The sequence below is a fragment of the Danio rerio genome, chromosome 23, assembly GCF_049306965.1.
Source record: "Danio rerio strain Tuebingen ecotype United States chromosome 23, GRCz12tu, whole genome shotgun sequence".
Lineage (NCBI taxonomy): Eukaryota > Metazoa > Chordata > Actinopteri > Cypriniformes > Danionidae > Danio > Danio rerio.
In genome coordinates this window covers 17,398,630-17,422,527 of record NC_133198.1, presented here as the reverse complement: position 1 = coordinate 17,422,527, position 23,898 = coordinate 17,398,630, and the positions used below count along the sequence as shown (strand labels likewise).

General features: G+C 37.3%; 1 protein-coding gene across 14 annotated transcripts in view; it reads left to right on the top strand.

The window, feature by feature from the left end:
* eef1a2 (eukaryotic translation elongation factor 1 alpha 2) overlaps nt 1-23,898 on the top strand; it is a 49,613-nt gene that overhangs the window by 4,585 nt on the left and 21,130 nt on the right. For 4 of the 14 annotated variants that reach the window (XM_073938259.1, XM_073938262.1, XM_073938261.1 and 1 more), the window contains 2 exons: nt 17,074-17,203; nt 23,345-23,536. In XM_073938259.1, coding sequence (XP_073794360.1) covers nt 23,393-23,536 — 144 coding nt within the window. In that variant the 5' untranslated portion in view covers nt 17,074-17,203; nt 23,345-23,392. Of the gene's footprint in view, nt 1-10,466; nt 10,528-16,224; nt 16,412-16,532; nt 16,620-17,049; nt 17,204-23,344; nt 23,541-23,898 lie in introns of those variants that run through there. The other 10 variants (XM_073938260.1, XM_073938268.1, XM_073938265.1 and 7 more) reach the window with 6 other exon arrangements.

The window sequence follows — 23,898 nt, the reverse complement described above, 5'->3', positions numbered from 1 at the left end:
GGATTCTAAGTGGAGTGCAAAAAAATGCCAAAATACAGGCATTGAAGATATGAAAATTGGAAAATAATAATAATAATAATAATAAATTATTGAATACAAATAGTTGCACTTATTGTAAAGTTGTATTGCTGTGAGTTGAGAACATTAATTATTAAGTAGAAACAATTTTGCTCAGTCCTCCTTTACATTCATCCAGTTGCTAAGACTAGGAGTATCCCACAAATGCACAGAGACTCCTGGATGCCCGCAAATGAATGATAATCTCCTGAAAATCACGCGTCTCCCGCCTGGTCCTTAAATACGTTGCACACCCGCTCTTCAGGTACGTGGTGTGCAACTCGCCCTCACCGCTCTTCAGGTACGTCACGCGCAACTTACCCCCAACACTCTTCAGGTACGTCTCGTGTACACACGCTCCTACTCAGATACGTCGCTCACTCATCCCCTGACACCCCTCAACGGGCCTGACACAGACACACACAGACAGACACACACAATGTGCTGGAGCGACTCTGTTACAGTCATATGTATATGCCTGTTTGTTTTGCTTGTGTGTGTGCGCTCTCTCTCCTTCTTTTTCTCTCTCCCTCTCTCGCTCGCTTGCTCCCTCCCTCTCTCTCTCTGTCGCAGTATGCCATTCGTCCATGAAGACGTCAATCTCAATTCCACCTTGTGATGTCATCACCTTCACAACCAATCAGCATAGGAGCTCACAGTCTAAAGGGACGCGAGCGGGGAAGCTCGTTCTGATTTTGCTCTGACTTACTTGCTGTCTTTGCTTGCTTTTGTATGTGTTTTTTTTTACACTTTTTATCACGCAGATAACTCCACTGTCTGAACACACTCGTTAAGAAGTGAGTGACACCCGCTGTTAGTTTTTTCCGTATCTTTGGTTAGAAGAGTAGTTTAGTTATAGCGTGTAAATGCTGAAGATGTTTTGTTTGGTTATTTTGTATTAGACAGTTTAGAGGGTAAATATTAGTTAGATTTGGGGTTTTTGTTATTTTGCTTTGATTTATTTGGCGCCACTTAATTCTCATTTCCTCCCCCCCATCCTTAATCTACATTGTTTGGTTTATTTTATGTTGTGAGATCTTGTAAATAATACTTTATTACTTTTTGACTTCCTTTCACTATTGTAAATAAATTCACTTTTTATTTGCAGTTGTCGGTCTGATATTTTGCCACCAACTCGAGACAAAACTTAAAAGTTGTAACATTTATATGGGGGCTCGTCCGGAATCTCTTTTTTATAAAAGAAACCTGAAATTGTGATAATTTTTGTGTTTGTTGGTGGCAATTGGTGTTAAGTTTGTATATTGCATATAACAGATGTATGCGGAAGGGTATCTTGCTGTTTTTTTCGTGTAGTCTGTGGCCCCGTTTACACTAATGCATTTTTGTTTTAAAACGCATAAGTTTTGCTACAGTTACGCCATCCGTCCACACTACGCCGGAGTTCTCGAGCGCCGAAAACGAAGCGTTTTGGAAATGCTGGAGAGGCTGTTTTCATTCTGAAACGCTGCTGCTCTGTCTTAGTGTGGATGAGGAAAAATGGAGACATCTGAAAACGGAGGTGGGACTGCTGAGATTCGCTACCTGATTGAGGCTTTTGTGTCATTGCCTTCGTCACTGTATCCTTCCCTTATCCGCCAAGGCTCTATCACATGACTATAACACATGGCTTTAACGCTACCGGAAGACAGTACTGTAAACAACCACATGGGCACAGAAATGGGAGCGTTGTTTGCACTATTGTCTGTTTTAGGCGCCATTGTGCAGTTATTCATTTGTTGCGTTTAGTAACTCGACCTTGTCGTCTGTTCACAAAAATACCTCTCTTGCTTTCTTTGCCATCGCGTTTAATGTTCAATTGGCATTCGTTGACTAACAATAACCAAATGCCGAGTGAGACGCATGCTTTCTGTTTATACTAGAACGTACATGCCCAGTGTGCGCGAATGATCATGTGATTTAGGTTTTTAGTGGCATAGTGTGGACGGCGATATGTTCAGAGACACTAGGTAAAACGCTAGTGTGGACGCAGATCGTTTTTGATCTAAAACGCCGTTTTAAAACTAAAACGCACTAGTGTAAACGGGGCCTGTATCATGGAGGTTTTAAGTTTGGAGAAATTTGTTACAAAACCAACCATAGAGCAGATTAATGTTTGTAGGAAGCAGGATTTATTATATTTATTATTTTAATGATTGCTGATAATTATCAGATTGTTGTTAACAAGCAGAGTCGCAAGGCAGAAAAAAAAGTTAAGACACTGTTAAAGTTACATGAGAAAAATGTTCTTCCTCTGTCAAATGTTGTGGAGGAGACTGGTGAAAATATTAGCCAGGATGACGTTGCTGTGGCATCTCAGTCCGGGTGCTGAGGATGATCCTAATGGTCAAGTTGATGTTGGCGCGGAGGCGAAGGTCAGCTTGCCAGTGTTTGATCATTCTCCCCTATGTCCTTTGGCTACAGAGATGATGCGCGACTGAAAGTCTGCTTAGCCCGTCTGCAGTACGAGGCACAAGAAAAAGCGCATGCACATCAGGCTGAAATAAACGTGCGGTTAGAAATAAGCAAGCTACAAATTGAGGCTGAAAAAGAGATCAAGCTGCGACAGCTAGATCTGGAGGCGATGAAGATTTCTTCTGGCTCAGCTGCGCAACCCAATTCGGTTACTGCCTCTGTGTTCTCTGATGTGGCCCCGCCTACTGATCCAGCTCTAACCGCATTTGACATAGGTAAACATTGCATTAGTCCCACCATTTAGAGAATCAGTAGTAAATTCTTATTTTTGTGCTTTTGAGTGGATAGCCATTTCTTTACGTTGGCCTAAATTGGTTTGGTCAGTATTGCTGCTGTGCAAGTTGTTTGGTAAAGCTCAAGAGGTTTGCTTTACTCTGTCAGTTGAGGATAGCTTGAAATATGAAAATGTCAAGACTGCAATTTTGCGAGTTTATGAACTTGTTCCGGAAGCCTATAGACAGCGATTTAGAGCATGTAAGAAAACATTTGCACAGACTTTTGTTGAATTCGCAAGAGAGAAAGGAATCTTGTTTGATAAGTGGTGCAGCGCTAGTAAGGTGGCTGATTTTAACTCACTGCGGGAACTGATGTTAATGGAAGAATTTAAAAATTGTTTGCCTGAGCGAGTTGTTGTCTATCTAAATGAACAGAAGGTGACTTCATTGTCGCAAGCAGCTGTTCTAGCAGACAAGTTCATTTTAACTCGCAAGAATGTTTTTGCACCTGCACATTTTGAAAAATCCCAGCCTAATTCTTCACAAACCAGTAGACCAAAATCTAGCACAACTCGTGAAGAACGTGAGTGCTATTATTGTCACAAAAAGGGTCATGTCATAGCTGATTGTTTGGTTTTAAAACGGAGACAACAGCCTCAAGTGAAAAGTGCATCTGATGATGACAAAATTGATGACAATTATAAACCTTTTACTCTGGAAGGATTTATTTCGTTGTCTGAAAATGGTGAGGATCAGGTTAAGGTAAAAATCCTTAGGGACACTGGTTGTTTGCAATCTTTTATTGTTGCAGAGAAATTAAAGTTGTCGGATGACACTTTCTGTGGCTCCAGTGTGATTGTTCAGGGCATTGAGATGAATTGCATCAAAGCGCTGCTACATCATATACACTTGAAGAGTGATCTGTGTACAGGATTTGTAAGGGTGGCTGTGCGCCCGTCACTTCCTGTAAATGGCATAGATGTTATTCTTGGAAATGATCTGGCAGGAGGAAAAGTAATGCTGTTGTTAGAAGTAACAGAAAAAACAGATTTGTTTGCTCAATCGCATTTGACTGACGCTTACCCCGATGTTTTCCCTGCATGCGCAGTAATGTGTGCACAGACACGCAAGTTGGGTAAGGTAATTGAGTTGGCTGATTAATTTTTCTCTCCTCTCCTGTGAGAAAATTCCTGATTCTGAGACATCCAGGGAAAAACAAAACACAGAAAATGTTGATGTAGTGACTGATACTGAAACGTTAAAGGTACCTGTATCACGAGAGAAAATAATGGTTGCTCAAAAAAAGGATAAATCTCTTGCACCTATTGTCAATTTTGCTGTCACAACAGATGTGATAAGAGAAATGAAAAGTGGATTTTTCATTGACAATGAGTTACTGTTAAGGAAATGGTGTTCAAATCCGGAAAGTGATTTTGATTGAGATGCCGTTTATCAAATAGTTGTTCCATCTCCTTATCGTCAACATGTACTATATCTGGCGCATGACCATCAGCTTCCTGGCCATCTAGGAATTATAAAGACATACAACCGAATTTTGAAGCATTTCTTTTGGCCAGGTTTACAAAAGATGTGGTTAAATACTGTCGTGTTTGCCATACATGTCAGATAGTAGGAAAGCCAAACCAAGTGATTCCGCCTGCACCCTTGACTCCCATACCTGTTATTCACGATCCTTTTGAACACATAATTGTGGACTGTGTGGGGCCGCTCCCCAAAACAAAATCTGGTAATCAGTTTTTGCTTACTAATAATGTGTGCAGCGACTAGGTTTGCAGAGGCTGTTCCCCTGAGAAAAATTACAGCACCTGTGATTGTTAAAGCTCTGATAAAATTCTCTCTACATTTGGCCTGCCCAAAATCATTCAAAGCGATCAAGGTACAAATTTTCTATCGAAGCTTTTTAAGAAAATTTTACAATCACTCGACATCACCCATCGTGTTTCAAGCGCATATCCTGAGAGACAGGGTGCGCTTGAACGCTTTCATCAGACACTCAAGTCCATGCTTCACAAATACTGCCTGAGTACAGATGGTTTTATTTGCTGCGAGAGAAACAATTCAAGAATCGCTTGGATTTAGCCCAGCTCAGCTCGTATTTTCTCACAAAATTAGAGGTCCGTTAAAAGTACTAAAAGAACGCATGTTGTCTGTTAAGACCAGTAAGAAAACTAACATATTAGATTAGACAGAAAGGCTGTTGCGCGCTCATTCGCTATTGGAGATAGTTCTCGTACTTTTACCAGTACTCGATTCTTTACTTTCTGCTTGTTCCGCCGGTCCGTACGAAATAAAAAAAAAAAAATAGGTGAGACGGATTATATGATTCACACACCCGATAGAAAACACCAAACCCGTGTATGTCATATTAATATGCTTAAAGCATACCATTCCAAAGAGACAGGTAAGGATGTGCCCTGTCAAAGCCAGAATCCATTGTTTCCACTGTTGTTGCAGTTGCGGAACAGACTTCTGCTGTGATGTCAGATGTTGATGACGGTGTAATTCTTCGTGACCTTCCCCAATTATCTGTGAGGTTAGTCAATTCAAAAATTTTGAGTGTTCTAAATTCCTGTCTCAAACATTTGCCTGCTGATCAGAAAACGGATATCATTAAGTTAATATCTGATTTTAACTGTTTGTTTGGTGATGTTCTAACCCAAACAAACGTGTTAAAACACGTTATTAATGTGGATGGCACACGTCCATTAAAGCAGCACGCATATCATTTGAATATGGCTAAAAGATCTATTATGCTTCAAGAAGTGAACTACTTGCTTGAAAATAAATTGGCAAAACCTAGCAGTAGCCCTTGGAGTTCACCATGCTGGCTGGTGCCAAAACCAGATGGAACGTACAGATTCTGTACTGATTACTGAAAGGTTAACGCAGTCACTGTCCCAGACAGCTATCCTTTACCATGCATGGAAGACTGCATTGACAATTTCGGTTCTGCGTGTTTTGTCTCTAAATTAGACACGCTGAAGGGATATTGGCAAATTCCACTCACTGATAGAGCTTCTGACATCTCCGCATTCGTCACTCCAGATTCATTTATGCAATACGATTCGATGGCTTCCGGTCTTAGAAACACACCCGCAACGTTTCAACGTCTAGTAAATACAGTGTTGGCAGACATACCAAACTGTAGCGCGTATCTCGAGGATGTAGTAGTTTACTCCATGAGCTTGGCGTGATCATGTGCATTCGTTAAGAGAAATATTTATACGACTTTCTAACGCATCTCTGACACTAAATTTAGCTAAATGTGAGTTCGGCCAAGCGACTGTCATAACCTGGGCAAGGAAGTTGGACAAGGTCAAGTTCACCCTGTAGATGCGAAAGTAACCGCTATTTCGCAGTTTCCAGTCCCCACCAATTGCCGAGAACTACAGAGCTTCTTGGGTATGGCTGGTTATTACAGAAGTTTTTGCAAAAACTTTTCTACTGTGGTTAACCCCTTAACATCCTTGCTTAGCCCTTCTACATCATATGTGAGGTCTGATGCTTGTCAAAGTGCCTTTGATAATGTAAAAGCACTTTTATGTAATGCACCTGTTCTTGCCGCTCCTGATTGTGCATCACCATTTAAGCTTGAGATTGATGCAAGTGCTGTGGGTTCTGGTGCCGTACTTCTTCAGGAGGATGAAACTGGTATTGACCATCCTGTGAGCTATTTCTCTCGTAAGTTTAAGAAATATCAGCTCTGTTGTTTGCTTTGCAACACTTTGAGTTTTAGTTGGTTCCAGCTGTTTACCTGTGATTGTATATACGGAACACAATCCTCTTTTATTGCTATCCAGGATGTACAATCATAACCAACGACTGATGAGATTGTCTCTGCCAGTCCAGAATTATAATTTGGATATTCGTCATAAAAAAGGCATTGATAATGTTATGGCGGATGCCCTGTCTAGAGTTTAATTTTTTTTTCTCTCTGTCTCTGGTTTATTTTAACAAAAGGGTTTGTTCTTGAGGGTCAGGGTGTTACAGTCATATGTATATGCCTGTTTGTTTTGCTTGTGTGTGTGCGCTCTCTCTCCTCTCTCTCTCTCTCCCTCTCTTGCTCGCTCGCTCCCTCCCTCCCTCCCTCTCTGTCAATTATCAGATACGCCCATTCCAGTATGCCATTCGTCCGTGAAGACGTCAATTTCAATTCCACCTTATGACCTCATCACCTTCACAACCGATCAGCATAGGAGCTCACAGTTTAAAGGGACACGATCGGGGAAGCTCGTTCTGCTTTTGCTCTGACTTACTTGCTGTCTTTGCTTGCTTTTGTATGTGTTTTTTGGCTTGTTGTTATGTTCTGTGATGTTGACGTGAACTTAGTTTTGATTTTGGTCTTGTTCTTGTGTTGATCGATGTTAACGTCTTGGATGTGTATATGTGGCAATCCCCTGACGTCTGGCGTCAGCCTTTCCCTTGCATTCGAGGAGTTTAGATGTCACCTGACATACACTTTGCATCACGCAGAGAACTTAACTGTCTAAACACACTAGTTTAGAAGTGAGTGCCACCCGCTGTAAGTTTTCTCCGTATTTTTGGTTAGTAGAATAGTTTAGTTATAGCGTGTAAATGCTGAAGATGTTTTGTTTGTTTATTTTGTATTAGACAGTTTAGAGGGTAAATATTAGTTAGATTTGGGGTTTTTGTTATATTGCTTTCATTTATTTGGCGCCACTTAATCCTCGTCCCCTGAATTTCACAAGGATTCTGACACAACAAGGAAACACGTCAATTTACATAACACACCAATAATTCGGTTTTAATATGATTAAGATAATACTCTTATTAAAAGTCTACCGTGTAAGCAGCGATTTGATTACCTCAAAGAAAAACTGAGTCACGAAATGCGGAGGTTTTTTTTTTCGTTCAACATGCAAGATCAAATTACATTAAAGAGCCCATATTATACATGAAATAAGGTCATATCTTGGTTGTAAGGGTCTCCAACAACAGTCTAATATGCATGCAAGGTCAAAAAACACTTTCATGGTCTTATAATCTGCATTTATTTTTATCTAATTATCCCAGCGACTCCTGTATGAATCGTCCAGTGATTCATTTGTTCCCAAACCCCTCCTTAGCGCGAAGCTAATCTGCGCTGATTGGGCCGATGACAGTCTGTCGCGATTGGTCGACTGCCTTCAGTCAGAGAGGGAAATGGCCAATAGCTAATCAGCAATTTAAAAAGTAATCACAGTTCATACACGCTCGATAGTGTAGGCGTGGACTTTAGCTGCCACACTATGGCGAGTGGGTAGTGCCACGGATAACCGAACGAAGGAGACAGTCGTGTACTCGCCATACCACACACACACAAAAACACACACACACCTCCGGATGACAACGCTCCCGCTTCAGCCCGCACCCGCCAGGTTTTAGCCTGAGAACCCGCTCCGTTTTCTGCCCGCCGCGCCCGGTCCCGCTAGAGCGGAGAACACAACCAAATATCACCCAGTATACAGTCCAGACAGCCAAGCTGTCTGCACTAACACACACACAGCACAAAGTACACAAAGCTCGTTCGTTCGTTCGCTCTCTCTCTCTCGCTCTCTCTCTCTCTCTCCCTCTCTCTCCCCGCGCCAGATTTCTGCGGCGCGGGAATACATTTCCGAATAAATCGCGGGAGCAGAACTCTAGCACGGAGCTCCATAAACAAACAGCACGCGTCGCGTTTTTAACGTGACTTTGCACGCGATAAGATAATATATCCAGTTAACCTGATACAGTACACGCGGTTACAAGTAACAAATCACAACTAAATACATTTGCAAGCTAGAGTCAACGAGGCAACAACTTTAACCGCACGTACTTACACTTGAGAAATGTAGGAAGAAACCCATCCTGACGTCCATCAGTTACTCTTTACTGATCCTTCCTTTAACAAACTCAGATGAAGTATTCTTTGTAGCATGTAGCTTCCAGAAGTTTCCAACTGCTTGGTTATAATGCTGAGGTTTCATCTTTGGGTAGAGACTCAATATATCCATCTGCATTGTGACTTCAATCGACCGGCATGTTTGTGGGTGTGCGTGTGTTTGTGGGTGTGTGTGTGTGTGTGTCTGGGTTACTGCGTCAGAGGGCGGGGCCTCAGGTTTGAAATCTCCCGGGTTTGCGCGTGCACGTGAAAAACTTTGTTTCGTTCGTACGTCATGGCGAAACACCTAATGAGTCGGTATCAAGGCGACTCGTTTGAAGCACTATGATTCGACTCTTTTATAGATGAATCAACAGTTTTAAACACTGTATTCTTACAGATTTAAGCCTTAGCTGGATACTTCACTTCACTTAGAGCTGTGTTACACACTACATGGAGGGGAATTTTCAAAAACCCATAATATGGGCTCTTTAAAACAGAAGTCAAAAGTTAAAAATGAAACACCTGAAATTGCATGAAACGGTGGAGAGCCTGGTGATGCGACATAATTGTTTTATACAGAAACTTGCCTTCAAAAAGTGCTTCCTTGGTCTTATCCATATTTCTTTGCATGTTGAACACGTCCACTACAACAGGAAGTAAAAAATATATATATATATATATATATATATATACATACATGCATATTAGGGATGTCACGGTTCTCAATATAATATTAAACTATTCGGTACGTCCTCCATGGTTCAGTACGCGCTTGTGAATTGCAGTTTTCTCAGTTTTGTGTTAAAATAATTTATGTGCGTTTTATATCCTCCCGAACTGACTGTGTGTGCCTTTAAGTCTATGAGCTGTGATGAGGAAACTCCTCCCTGCGAGTAAATATCCAATCACTATGCTCTAAAGTTAGAGGGCGCTTGACATTGCAATGAAAGGCAAGCACAATTCTTACCATGAGATGTTTTCTACTGCGTGCGCCCGGACAGAGACAATCGTGTTGCTCCACTTGTGCGTGCATATTGTCATTCTTACGTTAGAAATAACAAACTTGCAAGCATAAAAGACGTGATATGAGAACGGCCACTGCTGTAGTTAATCTGGTGTGCGTGCGTAGCGCACAGTTGGCAACTTTCCGTGCAACAGAAATGCGGCTTAGAGAAGCCTTTATGATTAATTAACTGTGATGAATTAACGCGCAGTTAATAGTGAAATCAGCTAATCGTTGCATCCCTATTAATGATTATAGTGCATTGTACAAAAGGCATTTTCTTCAAAACATATCCAAATGTTTTCATCTGTCCACACCACTTGCTTATGGTGACTCACGCTCTGCGCAGCCTCTGCAGCACATACTGAATTGAACAGACGACCATCACTTCATAGCTATAGCGGCCGTTTTTGACTGAACTAAATTTATTTTTATGTTTTGGTCACTATTTGCAGGGCTAAAACAAATTGCCTCTGGGGCAGGGGTTCGGGCCACGGGCCGCCAATTGAATAGCCCTGGACCACAGTCTCATTTTTTCAGCACCGGGATAATTAAGATGGTTTGTTTATGTTGACTTAAGTACAAATATGTTTATTTGAAATGGCCAATTTATCTTTATTAACTTCACATGTATGTTTAAATTCAAGATTTTATGTGTTCCCCAGTTTGTACATGGGCTACCAGCAGCTGTGAGATTTCAGTGTTAATTTTTTTATACAATACACTAGGAACTAGTGTACTTTTCTTGGCTTTTAAGTAAAACAAAATGAGTATTGTAATGAATCGTTTTAATTTTTTTTTCTCCTAAACCTCTTACTGCTTCTATTGCCTATAGAATAAAAAAATAAAGTGTCAAGCCATGAGAACCGAACCGAAAACCATGTTAAAAAACTAAGGTATGTATTGAACCGTGGGCTAACTGTATTGTTGCATCCCTAATATATATATATATATATATATATATATATATATATATATATATATATATATATATATATATATATATATATATATATATATATATATGTGTGTGTGTGTGTGTGTGTGTGTGTGTGTGTGTGTGTGTGTGTGTGTGTGTGTAAGCGAGCAAACAAACAAGCAAGCAAGCAAGAAAGAAAGATGACCAAAATGGAAGCTTGACGTTGTAGCCTAATGTCATGTGTATGCTGCATTTTGTTTGGAAATGAAAATCAGGTTGACGTCAGAACTCAACGTCAGGCCTAAGTCAATGTCCAACCTAAAACCAACCAAATATCCACATCTAACGATGTTACAGCTTGACATTGTGTGGTTGTTACCACTATGACATCTATCAGACATTGGATTTTGGTTGCCATTACTGACGATCAAATGTCATTATTTGACATCAATATGATGTTGGTTTAGGATATTTACTCAACAATGAATTTTGGTCACTTTACAACACAACCTACAGTCAACCAAGTATCAACGTCATTTGATGTCTTTTTGGACATTAAAATATTGTCCTTAAATGCTGGCTAAACATTGAATTTTAGTCACCTTACATCACAACCTAAATCTAACCTAACGTCTTACAAAAAGATTATATGTTGGCTTTAATTAACTTTTTAATGTCAACAGGTTCCACGTAACCGAGTTAAGTTACCTTAAAGAAAGAATATTAATTTAAGTAAACTTAAGTTAGTTACATAAAGGTAATGTAATGTTGTTTAGTTCAATCAACGCAACATTTATAAATTAGCTTTAATTTACACTGTTAAAAAAATCGTTAAATACCGGCAGTAAATTTTCTGTAAAAATACGGAAGTTTTATAGGACTGTTTAAATTTACAGAAAATAACCGTATTCCATCATCTGATACTATGCTCATTTTACAAAAACCTAGTTTAGCTTTCAAAAAAATGTAAAGTCATTCAATGCACTAATGTGTTCATGTGTGTACGATTAGCAAACAGATTTTCACTGCATTAGTAACTATACAGTTACCTTTAAATAAAAGAAGATTCAGCACAACATCAGCTATCCTTAGTTCATGTTGGACTTGCACAAAGATGCTACTATCCTCCACAATGGTGCACTCAAAAAAATAATATGTTGGCTCTAATTAAGTTTATGTCAACAGGTTCCACGTAACCCAGTTAAGTTACCTTAAAGAAAAAATATTTATTTGAGTGAACTTAAGTTAGTTACATAAAGGTAATGTTTAGTTCAATCAACACAACATTTATAACTTAGCTTTGATTTATTTACACTGTTCATTTACATCCGTTAAATTTACGGAAAAATACTGGCAGCCGTTGCCAGTAATCTACTGTACATTTGTAAATCCATATACATCAAATACATTCCAGTCTGTATTTTCATCAAACACATTTGACCCCTTAAATCCCTGAGCAAACTCCTCACTAGTGTCCTTACTGCAGAGGGTTGAACACTCAGGCAGTGATGAAGTTAATCAGATAATTAAGAGTCTAATTAAAGGATGAATTGATGAACAACTGTTAACAAGCAGAATCACTGAAGGAAAGAAAATCACAAATTACAGCCGAAACCGAAGATGAAATTAACTGAGAATAAAACTCTAAATAAAATAATAATAATCAAAATAATTACACAATAAAAATGAAGATCTCAGCAGAGATCATTAAACTCCACTAACATCAGGAGCTTCACTCATTACTGGGCTCCTACTTTATTTGTTTCATGTGGACAAAAGCTCTTCATGAAATTTCTATTCATTTAAAGTCACCATGATGGAGGTCAGCCTTTGCTTTAGTTGGGCTCTTCAGCTGCTTATTTCAACACTAGTTTTTATTTGGTTGCTATAATTAATTGTATTCGTCACACTATCTGTATAGCATGAAAAGCCAAAAAATACATAAGAATCAGTCTGATGAGATTAACTATGATTGTATCCTCCCTCACCTGCTTGTCTATTTATTGAATATCTTGTTAGCTTGGTGTAAGACATGAACAAAATATGTAAATGAAATAACTGAAGATTCAGGTCTAAATACACCATTCACAATGAGAATATTTGATCCATGGCAGAACTTAAAAACACACAGACATCAACAATTAGTCTTTAAATCTCAACAATGGTAACAAACAAAAAATAAAAATCTAATAAAAACAACGCAGAACTATACCAAACTCTCTACTGAAATATTACCTCCCAAAAACAAAATAAACTAAAGGCAGAGAAAGAGATTGTAAGAACTTTAAGCTGCATAATATATTCATGCTGCAATGCATGCTGGGAGTTTTGTACTATGCTGGCACACAGCATGCATTGCAGCATGAATGAATTATGCAGCTTTTTTTTTAGGAACCATGGTTGAGGTTCATATCCTGATTCTTGATGTCTACGTGTCTTAAGGTGTTTCTGGAGTTCTCCAGGTTTTGTACATCTCTCTCTCTCTCTCTCTCTCTCTCTCTCTCTCTCTCTCTCTCTCTCTCTCTCTCTCTCTCTCTCTCTCTCTCTCTCTCTCTCTCTCTCTCGTACATGTTTTAACTTACAAAGTACTAGAAATTATATCTGTTATAATTCAGTACAGTATATTTTCTCATTGCCTTTCTTGCTATATCTTATGAGTTTCAGACACACAGTTATAACAGCCAGAGAAACATTAAGATGGAAGCATGAAGGATCAATAGCCCAACTAAAGCAGCCTCTGATCTCCATGATTGTGAGGTCAAATGAAAAAACATGTTTGAAAAATATATAAACCTCTGTTAATTATCAAATATTCCTGCAGATATGACAGAAATGTGTTCAAACTGTAATCAGTGAAGCTGCTAATGCTGTTGTTTAATGGAGATGTTTAATCCTCTGTTTTAATTCAGTTGGTTTGGTGTGAGGCGGTGTCTGTACGTTTACGTCTTGTTCTTTCCTTCAGTGATTGTGCTTATCTACAACAGCTGTTCATCAGTGTCTGAATTCATTCATTGTGGTCATTCACTCTAGTGGAATAAACTAATCGACTAGTTTAGGGACTAGTGAATGAGGGTGTATGGCGAGATTTCAGACACTCTGATTACATTCTGGAAAACAAAGGTTTGATCTGTTACAGTTATTTTGCATATTTTGTATAGAAATGAGCTGCTAATTATTGAACAGATTTCCACTGTGGACTGTACAGACTTTTACTGTTAAAATCACCCATATTTTTTCAGTGCATTGAACAGTGCACAGTGATTTTCAACATTTTTACTGTAATCTTCCTCTTTTGATTCCCATATAATGATTGTTGTGGTTTAAATCTTCCTTCCTCTGTTGTTTTGAAACAACAACTAACCTATTGACCAAAATGTGGTACTGCAGAAGCAACACAACTCCCTTTTATTCATCTTAATTAACCGAGCTGTTTAAAATTGAAAACATACTTTTTCTATTTTTTCCAACACAACTCTTTTGGTTTTAATTGACAAACATAAGTGAATTGTTTAATTTAAACATAGTTACACTCTTTGAACCAACTAAAGCCATGATCCATTTTTTTGAGTGTATGATGTTGTGTGCCTGCTGGGCAATCACGAAATGCATTACAGCAGTTGTTGCCAACCTTTTTTTGCCTGAGACCTCTTTTTCGACCAGAAAATATTGTAAGGCCCCCTCCAAATTTAATGATTTGATCACTCATATAAGTTTGCAGTATTGATAACAAAAAATGTTGTTTTCAAACAAACGGTATGTTTATTTCTATATCTAGATATGTTTATGCAGAAAAAATAGCCTGTTTCCCAGAGATGGGTTGCAGCTGGAAGGGCATCCGCTGCATAAAACCTGCTGGATGAGTTGGCAGTTCATTCCGCTGTGGTGACCCCAGATTAATAAAAGGACTAAGCCGAAAAGAAAATGAATGAATGAATGAATAATAGCCTAATGTAAAATATAAAAGCAAAACATCAGTAGGCCATTTGTAACTGAAAAGCTGAAGCATTTTGCCTTTTAATTGATCCGATTTGAATTTCAGTTACAAAATTATCAGTATTCACACAGGTGTTTATGGGGAAAAAAGAATATAGGCTATTACAATGTACTACTTGCATGTTATTTTTTATGCTCTATCAATTAGAGTGAGGATTGCTGTGAGTTGAGATAGTGAGACTCTGTGGAGGATGGATTACAAATTTGTCCATTTTTGATCAGCTAGGGCAGTGGTCCTCAACCTTTTTATCACCATGTACCATGCACCATGCACTTGATCATTTTACTGCGGGGGGTTGGGGGTGTTTCGGAGGTTGCTATGCGACCATCAACTGTTTTCTCATGACAGGCTGACAAAACATTGCTGTCACTCTCTGATACAAGTTTTATTTATGGAGATAAGTACAAAGCACTGCAGTGTTTGTGTGCTCTGTGTTTATCTGAGTAAATTAGTCTTACCAAAATTCCATACAAGCTGAAGCTGATGGGTCAATTCTTGTCACATGACTTGCGGTGCGCTTGTGGCCCGGGTGTCATTGATGCAAGTATGTTACGCCGCTTGAGCGCACAAGCCGCGCACTTCCAATGGAAACAACAAACTTGTGCAAACTCTAGAAATACGCGATATGCAAACGGCCCCTAAAAGGCCGCTGTTATTTGCAATTTCCATCAATTGATCTCCTTGCACAACCATGAGGGATTGACCTGATTTGTTGACAAGTGGGTTGATCTATTCCTTGGCAGTTCGCCGGTCCTTTACTTGGTTTTTCCTCCTTAGCAAAGAAACTTTGTAAAGACCTCTATTTCTTACTTATTTTGCAGCTTTTGTGTTAAATTTGGGCGCTAAAGTGACCAAGATGTAAGCCGAGAAAATACAGTCGTTTTTCAAAATAAAAGACTTTCCAAAATAAAAGATTGTTCAGACTCCTAAAATAAACAAATCTGAAATAATGAATGATAAAAGGCAACATGATCATTCTCCTAATTGTCCACTGCTAAGATTTTTTTTAAATATGACGCGACCCCCACAAAGCTCGCTGAGGCCCCATTGTGGGCCACAACCCCACTGTTGGGAACCGCTGCCTACAGAATGTTATGTTTACACACATCCACAAATTACAAGTAAATGCATCATACTCTACTTACACTACATTTTTAAGCAAGTAATGGTACTTTTACTGGAATATGATTTTTCAGTACTTTTTCCACCACTAGTGATTTTAAAAATTGACTTTGACTTGTATTCCATTGCAGATAATATGAACAAAATATTGGTAAGCTTCATTTTTATTTGTAAATCTACACCTTTTCCTGTCATTTAGACATGCAACACATGGGACAGGAGCAATTAAGGGGTAGTAATCAGGTAAATTGGTTAAATGTTGTAATTTAAAACAGGTGATTGTAATCATGATTTGGTACAAAAGCAGCATTCAAGAAAGGTCTAGTCGTTAGGAGCAAAGATGTGCTGAGGATCGCCAGTTTGCCAACAAATACGTGAGAAAATGATTAAAGTGTTTAAAAACAATGTTTCTCAAAGAAAGATTGGAAGACATTTGGACATTTTACCATCAAGAAAGCATAACAAAATTAAAAAATTTAAGGAATCTGGAGGAATTTCAGTGCGTAAGGGAGAAGAGTTCAAGCCTAAGCTGAATAACCATGATCTTCGATCTCTTAGGTGGCACTGCATCAAGAATCCTCATTCATCTATAAGGGATATCACCACATGGGCTCAGGACAACTTTGGCAAACCTTTGTCAAGTACCACAATACATAGTTACATCTACAAATGACAATTAAAACTGTAACTGTGTTCCGAATGAAAGAAGAAAAGGATCAAGTCCAAAAAGCCAGGATCTGTCATGGTATGGGTTTGTGTCTGTGTCAGTGCCCTTGGCAAAAATAACTTGCACTTCTGTGATGGCACCATTAATGCTGAAAAGTACATAAAGAGGTTGGAGCACAATATGCTGCCTTTTTTTCCAGGGATACCCATGCATATTTCAACAAGAAAAAGCCAAACCAAGTTCTGCACACATTACAAAGTTCTGGCTGCGAAGAAAGATGATTCGGGTATTTGACTTTTTATTCATAATAAAAATTATGAGGAACATAAAATAATGTTTGTTGTATTGTTTGTAATGAAATAAAAGACTTTTTAAAATATATATATTTACGTTCTCCATACTGTCCCAACTTTTTCTAATTTGTGGTTGTAAACATTGTGGTTGTCCTATAGATTGACAGGTTTTATTTTATCAAACAACTACAACAAAAATAATTTATAGACTCAGAATAACTTAATACACTTTGAAAGAAAAAAAAAAAGTCCAGATAAACATTGTTAATAATAATGCTATGTCAGGTGTCGTATTTCATGCCAGACAGGGATCCGTCCAGTCCCCAGCAGGAGATGCTTCAGCATGATCTGCTGAGTCACTGAGCGCTGCTGTGTGATTGTTCTCCATCTCTGCTTGTTTCTTCTGCTGCTGTCTCACTGCAGTTCCCCCCCACCCTACACTTTCAGTGCCGCATTGCTGTATCAAACCGGGGAGAGTTCATCACACACACACAGACCTGGACTCTTCCGCCAGCTTTGAAGGATTTCATAGTGTCTGTTTGCTGAGCGGAAAGCAGGGTCTGCCTGTCTGCTGCAGGTAAGAGGCCACAAACATCCTCTTGCGGAGAGACTTTAGCTATGTTTGTTACTAATAAAAGCTCAGTTCTGTTGTGCTTCACAGTATTGGCCTGATAAAGCTATCAGACACATTTACTTGGTGTTTACATGTGATCCACTAGACAAATTAAAATCCAAATTAGTATATTTTGTGTAAATTTGCATCAATGAACTTGAAAGTTTGACTACAATTGTGTGGTTCGTCCTGAGCTGTGAAGCTACTATTGAATATCTTTGTTCTGCAAGTTGTTTTTCTTTCTGCATGTTGTGCACATTTTTTGTTTGCGTCCACTATGTAGAAATTATGTTGATGTTCAGCTAAGTGACTCGAGAATAAAAAGAATCAACATACAGTAAATGATGGTTGGATAACCAAGGGTTTATGTATATGGAACAGAATTATTCTTCACAGTTTGTCTTGTGGAATTAATTCAAATTCATGCTTCTTAAGTACACTAAGAAGCAAAATAAAGAGGAGATGGGGAGAAAAAAATGACAATATTATTGTCTACTCATAGATCATCTTTTAAGTAAAGAATTTTGAACAAATTGTGAGGATGATAGATGTATTGTAGGATTGTTCTAATAATAACAATATTAATAACAATAATAATATTAATGATAAATAATCATGTTAAATTAACCAAGTCTAAATCATGTATTGGTCAAGACAGCTATATTATAATTGTGTAACTGATATACAGTATTCAGCTTCCCTTTTACATTAATGCTTTAAAAATGTTTTTGAAAATTGCTCTGTCATGTCTATGGTTGCAAAGGGATTAAACATTTCTGGAAAATTTCCATGGAAACCCTGGAGTTTTGGAAATATTGATTCAGAATTTATTCAAAACATATATATATATATATATATATATATATATATATATATATATATATATATATATATATATATATATATATATATATATATATATATTATGTAATACATCTCTTTGTTGTTTATTGTATTAATTTGACATCCTTTCTGAATAAAAGTATTAATTTCCTATAAATAAGACTGAAAACTGTTTCCAAGTAATTATAATATAATAGACTAAATTCCAAATAACCAAATATAAATTAGCATATTTTAATAGTTATGGAAGGATCAGGACACTGAAGACTGGAACAATGGCGATGAAAACTCACATTTGCATCAAAGAATCACATCATACTTTTACCATTATGTTAAATGGTAATACAATTTCCCAATATTACTGTTTAGAACTGTTTTGAAGCAGCTTTTATGAGTATATGAGAATTTAAAATTTCTTTTAGATTATATGTGTCTAAACTTTTTACCAGTACTTTACTTCTGTATGACAACAAAACTGACTAGCAAAAGGTAGAAGAACAGCAGTACAGTTTGAGCTAGCTGTTATTGAGCTACATGATGTCTAGCCTTACAAATTGTCAATGAAGTAGTGCTAACTAGCTTACTTTTATAAAATCTAATTTACTGGCTATCTATAGCTACTATTTAAACCGTGTGTGTATATATATGTGTATATATATATATTATATTATATTTTTTTATACTATCCACTGCATGTGATTTGAGAAATATGCAGGGTAGAGAAATGCACCGAGTTTGGTTGTTTAAATTCAAATTATACAGCAAGATTTTTTTTTTCAATTACAATTAAGTACCATATTTAAGGATAATTTATTTCCATGAATTCCTGTTATTTCCCACATTTATTCCTGCTAATTCTCATACAAAGTGTACAGCCTTGAACTCCAACAGTCTTCCAGCCTATTCCTGCCATATCTGGGTGCATTCACAGGTTTGGTTTAATAAAGTTAAGTTGTTGTGATAATTCTGTTAGTCCGGTTAGTATGATCAAGTCAAAGCGATGCCATTCATAATTCTTGTAGTCACCAAACAAGTGGACTAGGACCAGTAAAAAAGATTGGTCTCTGTTTATTTTGAAATAAACCCGGTTGTGATTGGACTGCAATATAAAATCAATATAAAGTAGAAGTTAAATCTAAACAAATTAAAACAAATTCTAAAAAAATGTAAAAGATGTTGCTATTTCTTTGTTTTGCGAGACAGAGGAATTCCTGGGGTCTGTTCTTCGTTCGTGATTTACTCTGTTAGCTGGATTTGGTTATTGACAATTTGACATGATCCAGGATTGGTTATGTATTACAAACTGATCCGAGAGTTGTTGTCATAACAGTTCTGGTAGCTTAAACTTGGTCGGAAGCAGGTTCAATCCATATAAACAGAATTAGATCAGCTCAGTTCAAGCAAAGATAATACAGAAAGTACCGATATCTGATATTTATATATATATATATATATATATATATATATATATATATATATATATATATATATATATATATATATATATATATAAAATGCAATCTGCACCAACGAAATGAAAGTACAAAGACTGCAAAGACAAAACCGATTGATATGAACTTTTTACATCGCTTTAGTACAATCTGTGTATGATAATAGAAATGCACAGTATGTGACTTTTTTTAAAAGCAATAATACATTTATGCAGTCATAAACATGTTTTGACAGCTAATATGACAGTGATTTGATGCTTCATAAAAGTTGCTGACGCCTTTACCAATACCAAAATGTTTTTGTAAACATCCAGGTATTCTTTACACCAATTAAAAAACTGGCTACTGTAATACTACTATGATAAGGAAAATCCGCTCTAACTGTAAAACTAAATAAACTGCTCTTGATGCATGAAAGGGCCAAGCATGCAGCCCACAACAAGGTGTAAAGTTATTGCATATCATATTTAACAAACCGAATTTTATGTAATTTAGCTCACATGGATAATTGGATATTAATCAGATGATGTCATTTTGCCTCTGTGCCATCAGCCAATCGTTGCATAGCTGATCATGATTTCGAGGATCGATAGATCAGTCCTTAACAACACACACAGCGATCTCAGATCAGTCCAACCTGACATTCTAATCTGATTCACAAACTTGTTTGAAGAACCAAATTAGCCAGAAATCAGTTATCAAGATGAACAGATCCATGATCAGTAAAAATCATCTTAGATCATTTAAGCGGGCTACGAAGAACAGACCCCTGGTGAGCTTTTGACTCCTTTACGACAGTTTTCTCAAGTTCTCAATGCCTTAAAAGTATATTCTTTTTGTTATGTTTAATTTCATTTTTACAAATGATAGTGTGAATGGTAACCGAACAAGGATTAAATGTATCATGATTTTCTTCCCCAATTTTCTTAGTCCAAACCAAGAATACAATACTACAAGTGAACATACCCTAATACTGAATGTTTAAGTTTATGTTTGTGGGCCTGTTTACACCTGGTTATGTATTACATTTTCTCTGATTGGACAGTATCTTTTTTTGTGAAAATGGTTTCATTTACGTTTGGCCACATAAATGTGTCTCTGCTGATTAAATATGCAGTTGAAATCAGAATTAGTAGCCCCCCCTGATTTATTAGCCCCTGTTTATTTTTTCCCCAATTTCTGTTTAATGGAGAGAAGATTTTTTTGAGTACATTTCTAAACACAATAGTTTTAATAACTCATCTGTAATAACTGATTAATATTTATCTTTAGCCCCTTTTACACATACAGACCTTTCCGTAAAATTACCGACAATTTTCCGGAAAGGTTGTATGTGTGAACAGGTCCTTTTTGAAAATACCGGTAAATTCGTTCTGACTATTTTCCGGAAAGAGAAGTTGTAATTTGCCGGAATGCAGCGCTGTGTAATTGCAGAAGGAAGATTGCCGGAAAGAGCATGTGCACATCTAGAACGTGCTGACGTGAGACGTCTGCTTTAACCAATCCGAACAGTGAGACGCATTCATGTTTGCGCGGTTTATGAGAATAAAAGCCTTTGAATATTTTCCACGACGCATTTAGCTGCTATAAGTTAGTTAGATAACGTTTATATGTTCTTCTTAATGCCAACTGTGTAAATAATCATCGATAAGATGCTTATGATAAACCATTGTTTGTTTACCTTCAAGCTTAGCGTGTGCTCGTGAAACAGCCGTGAACGCCAGCACACACATATTATGAACATCTCGACATGCGAAAGTGATCCTCCATATGTCTTCATCAAAGTTGTTCACAATACTGATCATCCACAGAGTTTGTAATGTAGTCAAATGTTTACAAATACAAGCGCAGGCGTTTAAAGCTCATTTGTGGGGAATGATGTCAGAATTTACCGGTATTTTGGAATGGATGTGTGAACGGTGTTTTCTGGAAAAATTCCGTAACGCCTCGCCTGTGTGAACAGCGCTTTTTTGGAATTTACCGGTAAAGTTGTTCCGAAAATTATCCAGATATTTACCAGTATCACTGTGTGAAAGGCGCTTTTGCCATGATGACAGTAAACAATATTTTGCTAGATATTTTTCAAAACACTTCTATACAGCCTAAAGGGCAATTTAAAGGCTTAACTAGGTTAATTAGGTTAACTAGGCAGGTTAGAGTAATTAGGCAAATTATTGTATAACGATGGTTTGTTCTGTTCACTGTCAAAGAAAAAAATAGCGTAAACGGGTTAACATTTTTGACCTTAAAATGGCTTTTAAAAAATTAAACAGTACTTTTATTCTAGCCCAATTAAAGCAAAAAAATAAGACTTACTCCATAAGTAAAAACAAGATCAAACATACAGTGAAAATTTCCTTGCTCTGTTAAACATAATTTGGGAAATATTTAAAAAAGAAAGAAAAATTCAAAGGGGGGCTAATAATTCTGACTAACTGTAAATCAGAATTTCAAATCCTGCACTATGCAAACTTAACTAGGCAAGTTACTTAAACTAAAGCATCAGATACACCACATTTAATTTATTTATCATTATTTGTTACAGAAAAGCTAAATACAGAGCTCCAGCAGTGCATGGAATTTTGTCTATAGCACACAGTAAAAACTGCTGGGTTTCACAATTGATTTGTGTTGCGACAATATGAAGGAATTAAGTTAACTTAATTCCTTTAAGAAAATTAGTTTTTACTAATTTAAGTGGATTTAACATAATACACTTAGGTTGTCCCAGTAAAATTTAAAGAAATTGTTGTTTCAAGGTATTTTAAATAAGTAGTTTGAACAAAGTTTTGAGTATATATTTTTAAAAACAAAATGTTTACGATCATGATACTTTTAAACTCCATTTTATTTGTTTTTTTTTTCATTCTTATTCTAATTCATTCTAACTGGCAGTCAGTTCCGTCAACCGCAATCACCGGATCGTACCTGTTAAGTAAGGCAAACATGTCAGGATAATATATATTTTTGAGTTTTGGCTTTAAAATTACCACATCAGAGACTGGGTTTTAAAAAGTAGATGAAATACAAACTAAATGTAGAGTTCGTAAAACTATTATTAAGCCATCAAATATGGGAGAGGGAGCAGTTCGAAGCTATTTTATTTATTTTCTTAAAAACAGAAGTAAATTATTTATTGTTGTTCTCATAGTGGCTATTAAACTCCTTCAAAAGGATTTTCAAGCTAAACATTTTTAAACTTATGCAAAGCACAACAGCATTCTGATTTTTCCTTCATTATAAATCATGGAAATTAAGCTTTTTAGTCAGGGAAAAATGTGGGAATTTGATATCTAAAATACCCTGTATATGTCTTATTTGGCATACGAATGATTTCGTAATGTATGTAGGCTATTTGTACGTGTGTTTATGCTCTCACATGTTTATTCATGTATTTTTTTACATTTTGGAAGAAGGAAGATACCACTACATTGCCAGAGATGGGTTGCGGCTGGAAGGGCATCTGCTGCGTAAAAACTTGCTTGATAAGTTGGCGGTTTATTCCGCTGTGGCGACCCCGGATTAATAAAGAGACCAAGTCGACAAGAAAATGAAATGAAATGAAGCCACTACCACTACATGTGATTTCAACAACCAGATGCATTTAGACCTCCACAGTTTCATCTGGAAGCAGTCCCAGACCACCTCCTGAAGTGGTTTTAGCGTTTAGATTAAAATACTTCTTAAATGACTTTCTGCGGGCATGCCCATTTCATAATCAGATAGCTATATAAAATTATGAAGTGACCAGGTGTAAACAGCCTCTATATGTACTAATGTTATTTGCCTTACTTTTGCCTTTTTTTTGCAGACAGAAGAAAGCACCTCTTACTGTTCTCTCTTGCCGCCCCGAGTCAACATGGGGAAAGAGAAGATCCACATCAACATTGTGGTGATCGGCCATGTTGATTCTGGGAAATCAACCACCACTGGGCATCTCATCTACAAATGTGGAGGAATTGATAAAAGAACCATTGAGAAGTTTGAGAAAGAGGCAGCTGAGGTAGGTAAATATGATTTTTGGCTGAGTTTCTATGAGTTCACTTGCATCTTCCATTTTGAATTCGAGTGACCTCATCATTGGTATTGTAAATTTTCTTAATGCGTTCTGAGAATCGTGGTCTCTATTAAAGTATGGGTAATTTCAACCCACTTACAGTGTGGCATATTTGTGTAAGTCTCATTGCGCACCACACTACACCTTCATCTCCGCTCATGAACTGGAGAGTAATTACATTGAGACATTTACTCTTAGGAAGATGCCATATTGGAGATGAAAGGAAAGATAAATGGATTTCTAGAATAGACTGAACCATTAGTCGGGCCCTGCACTTCTGTCTCCTTGACCTTCTCTAAACTGGGAAA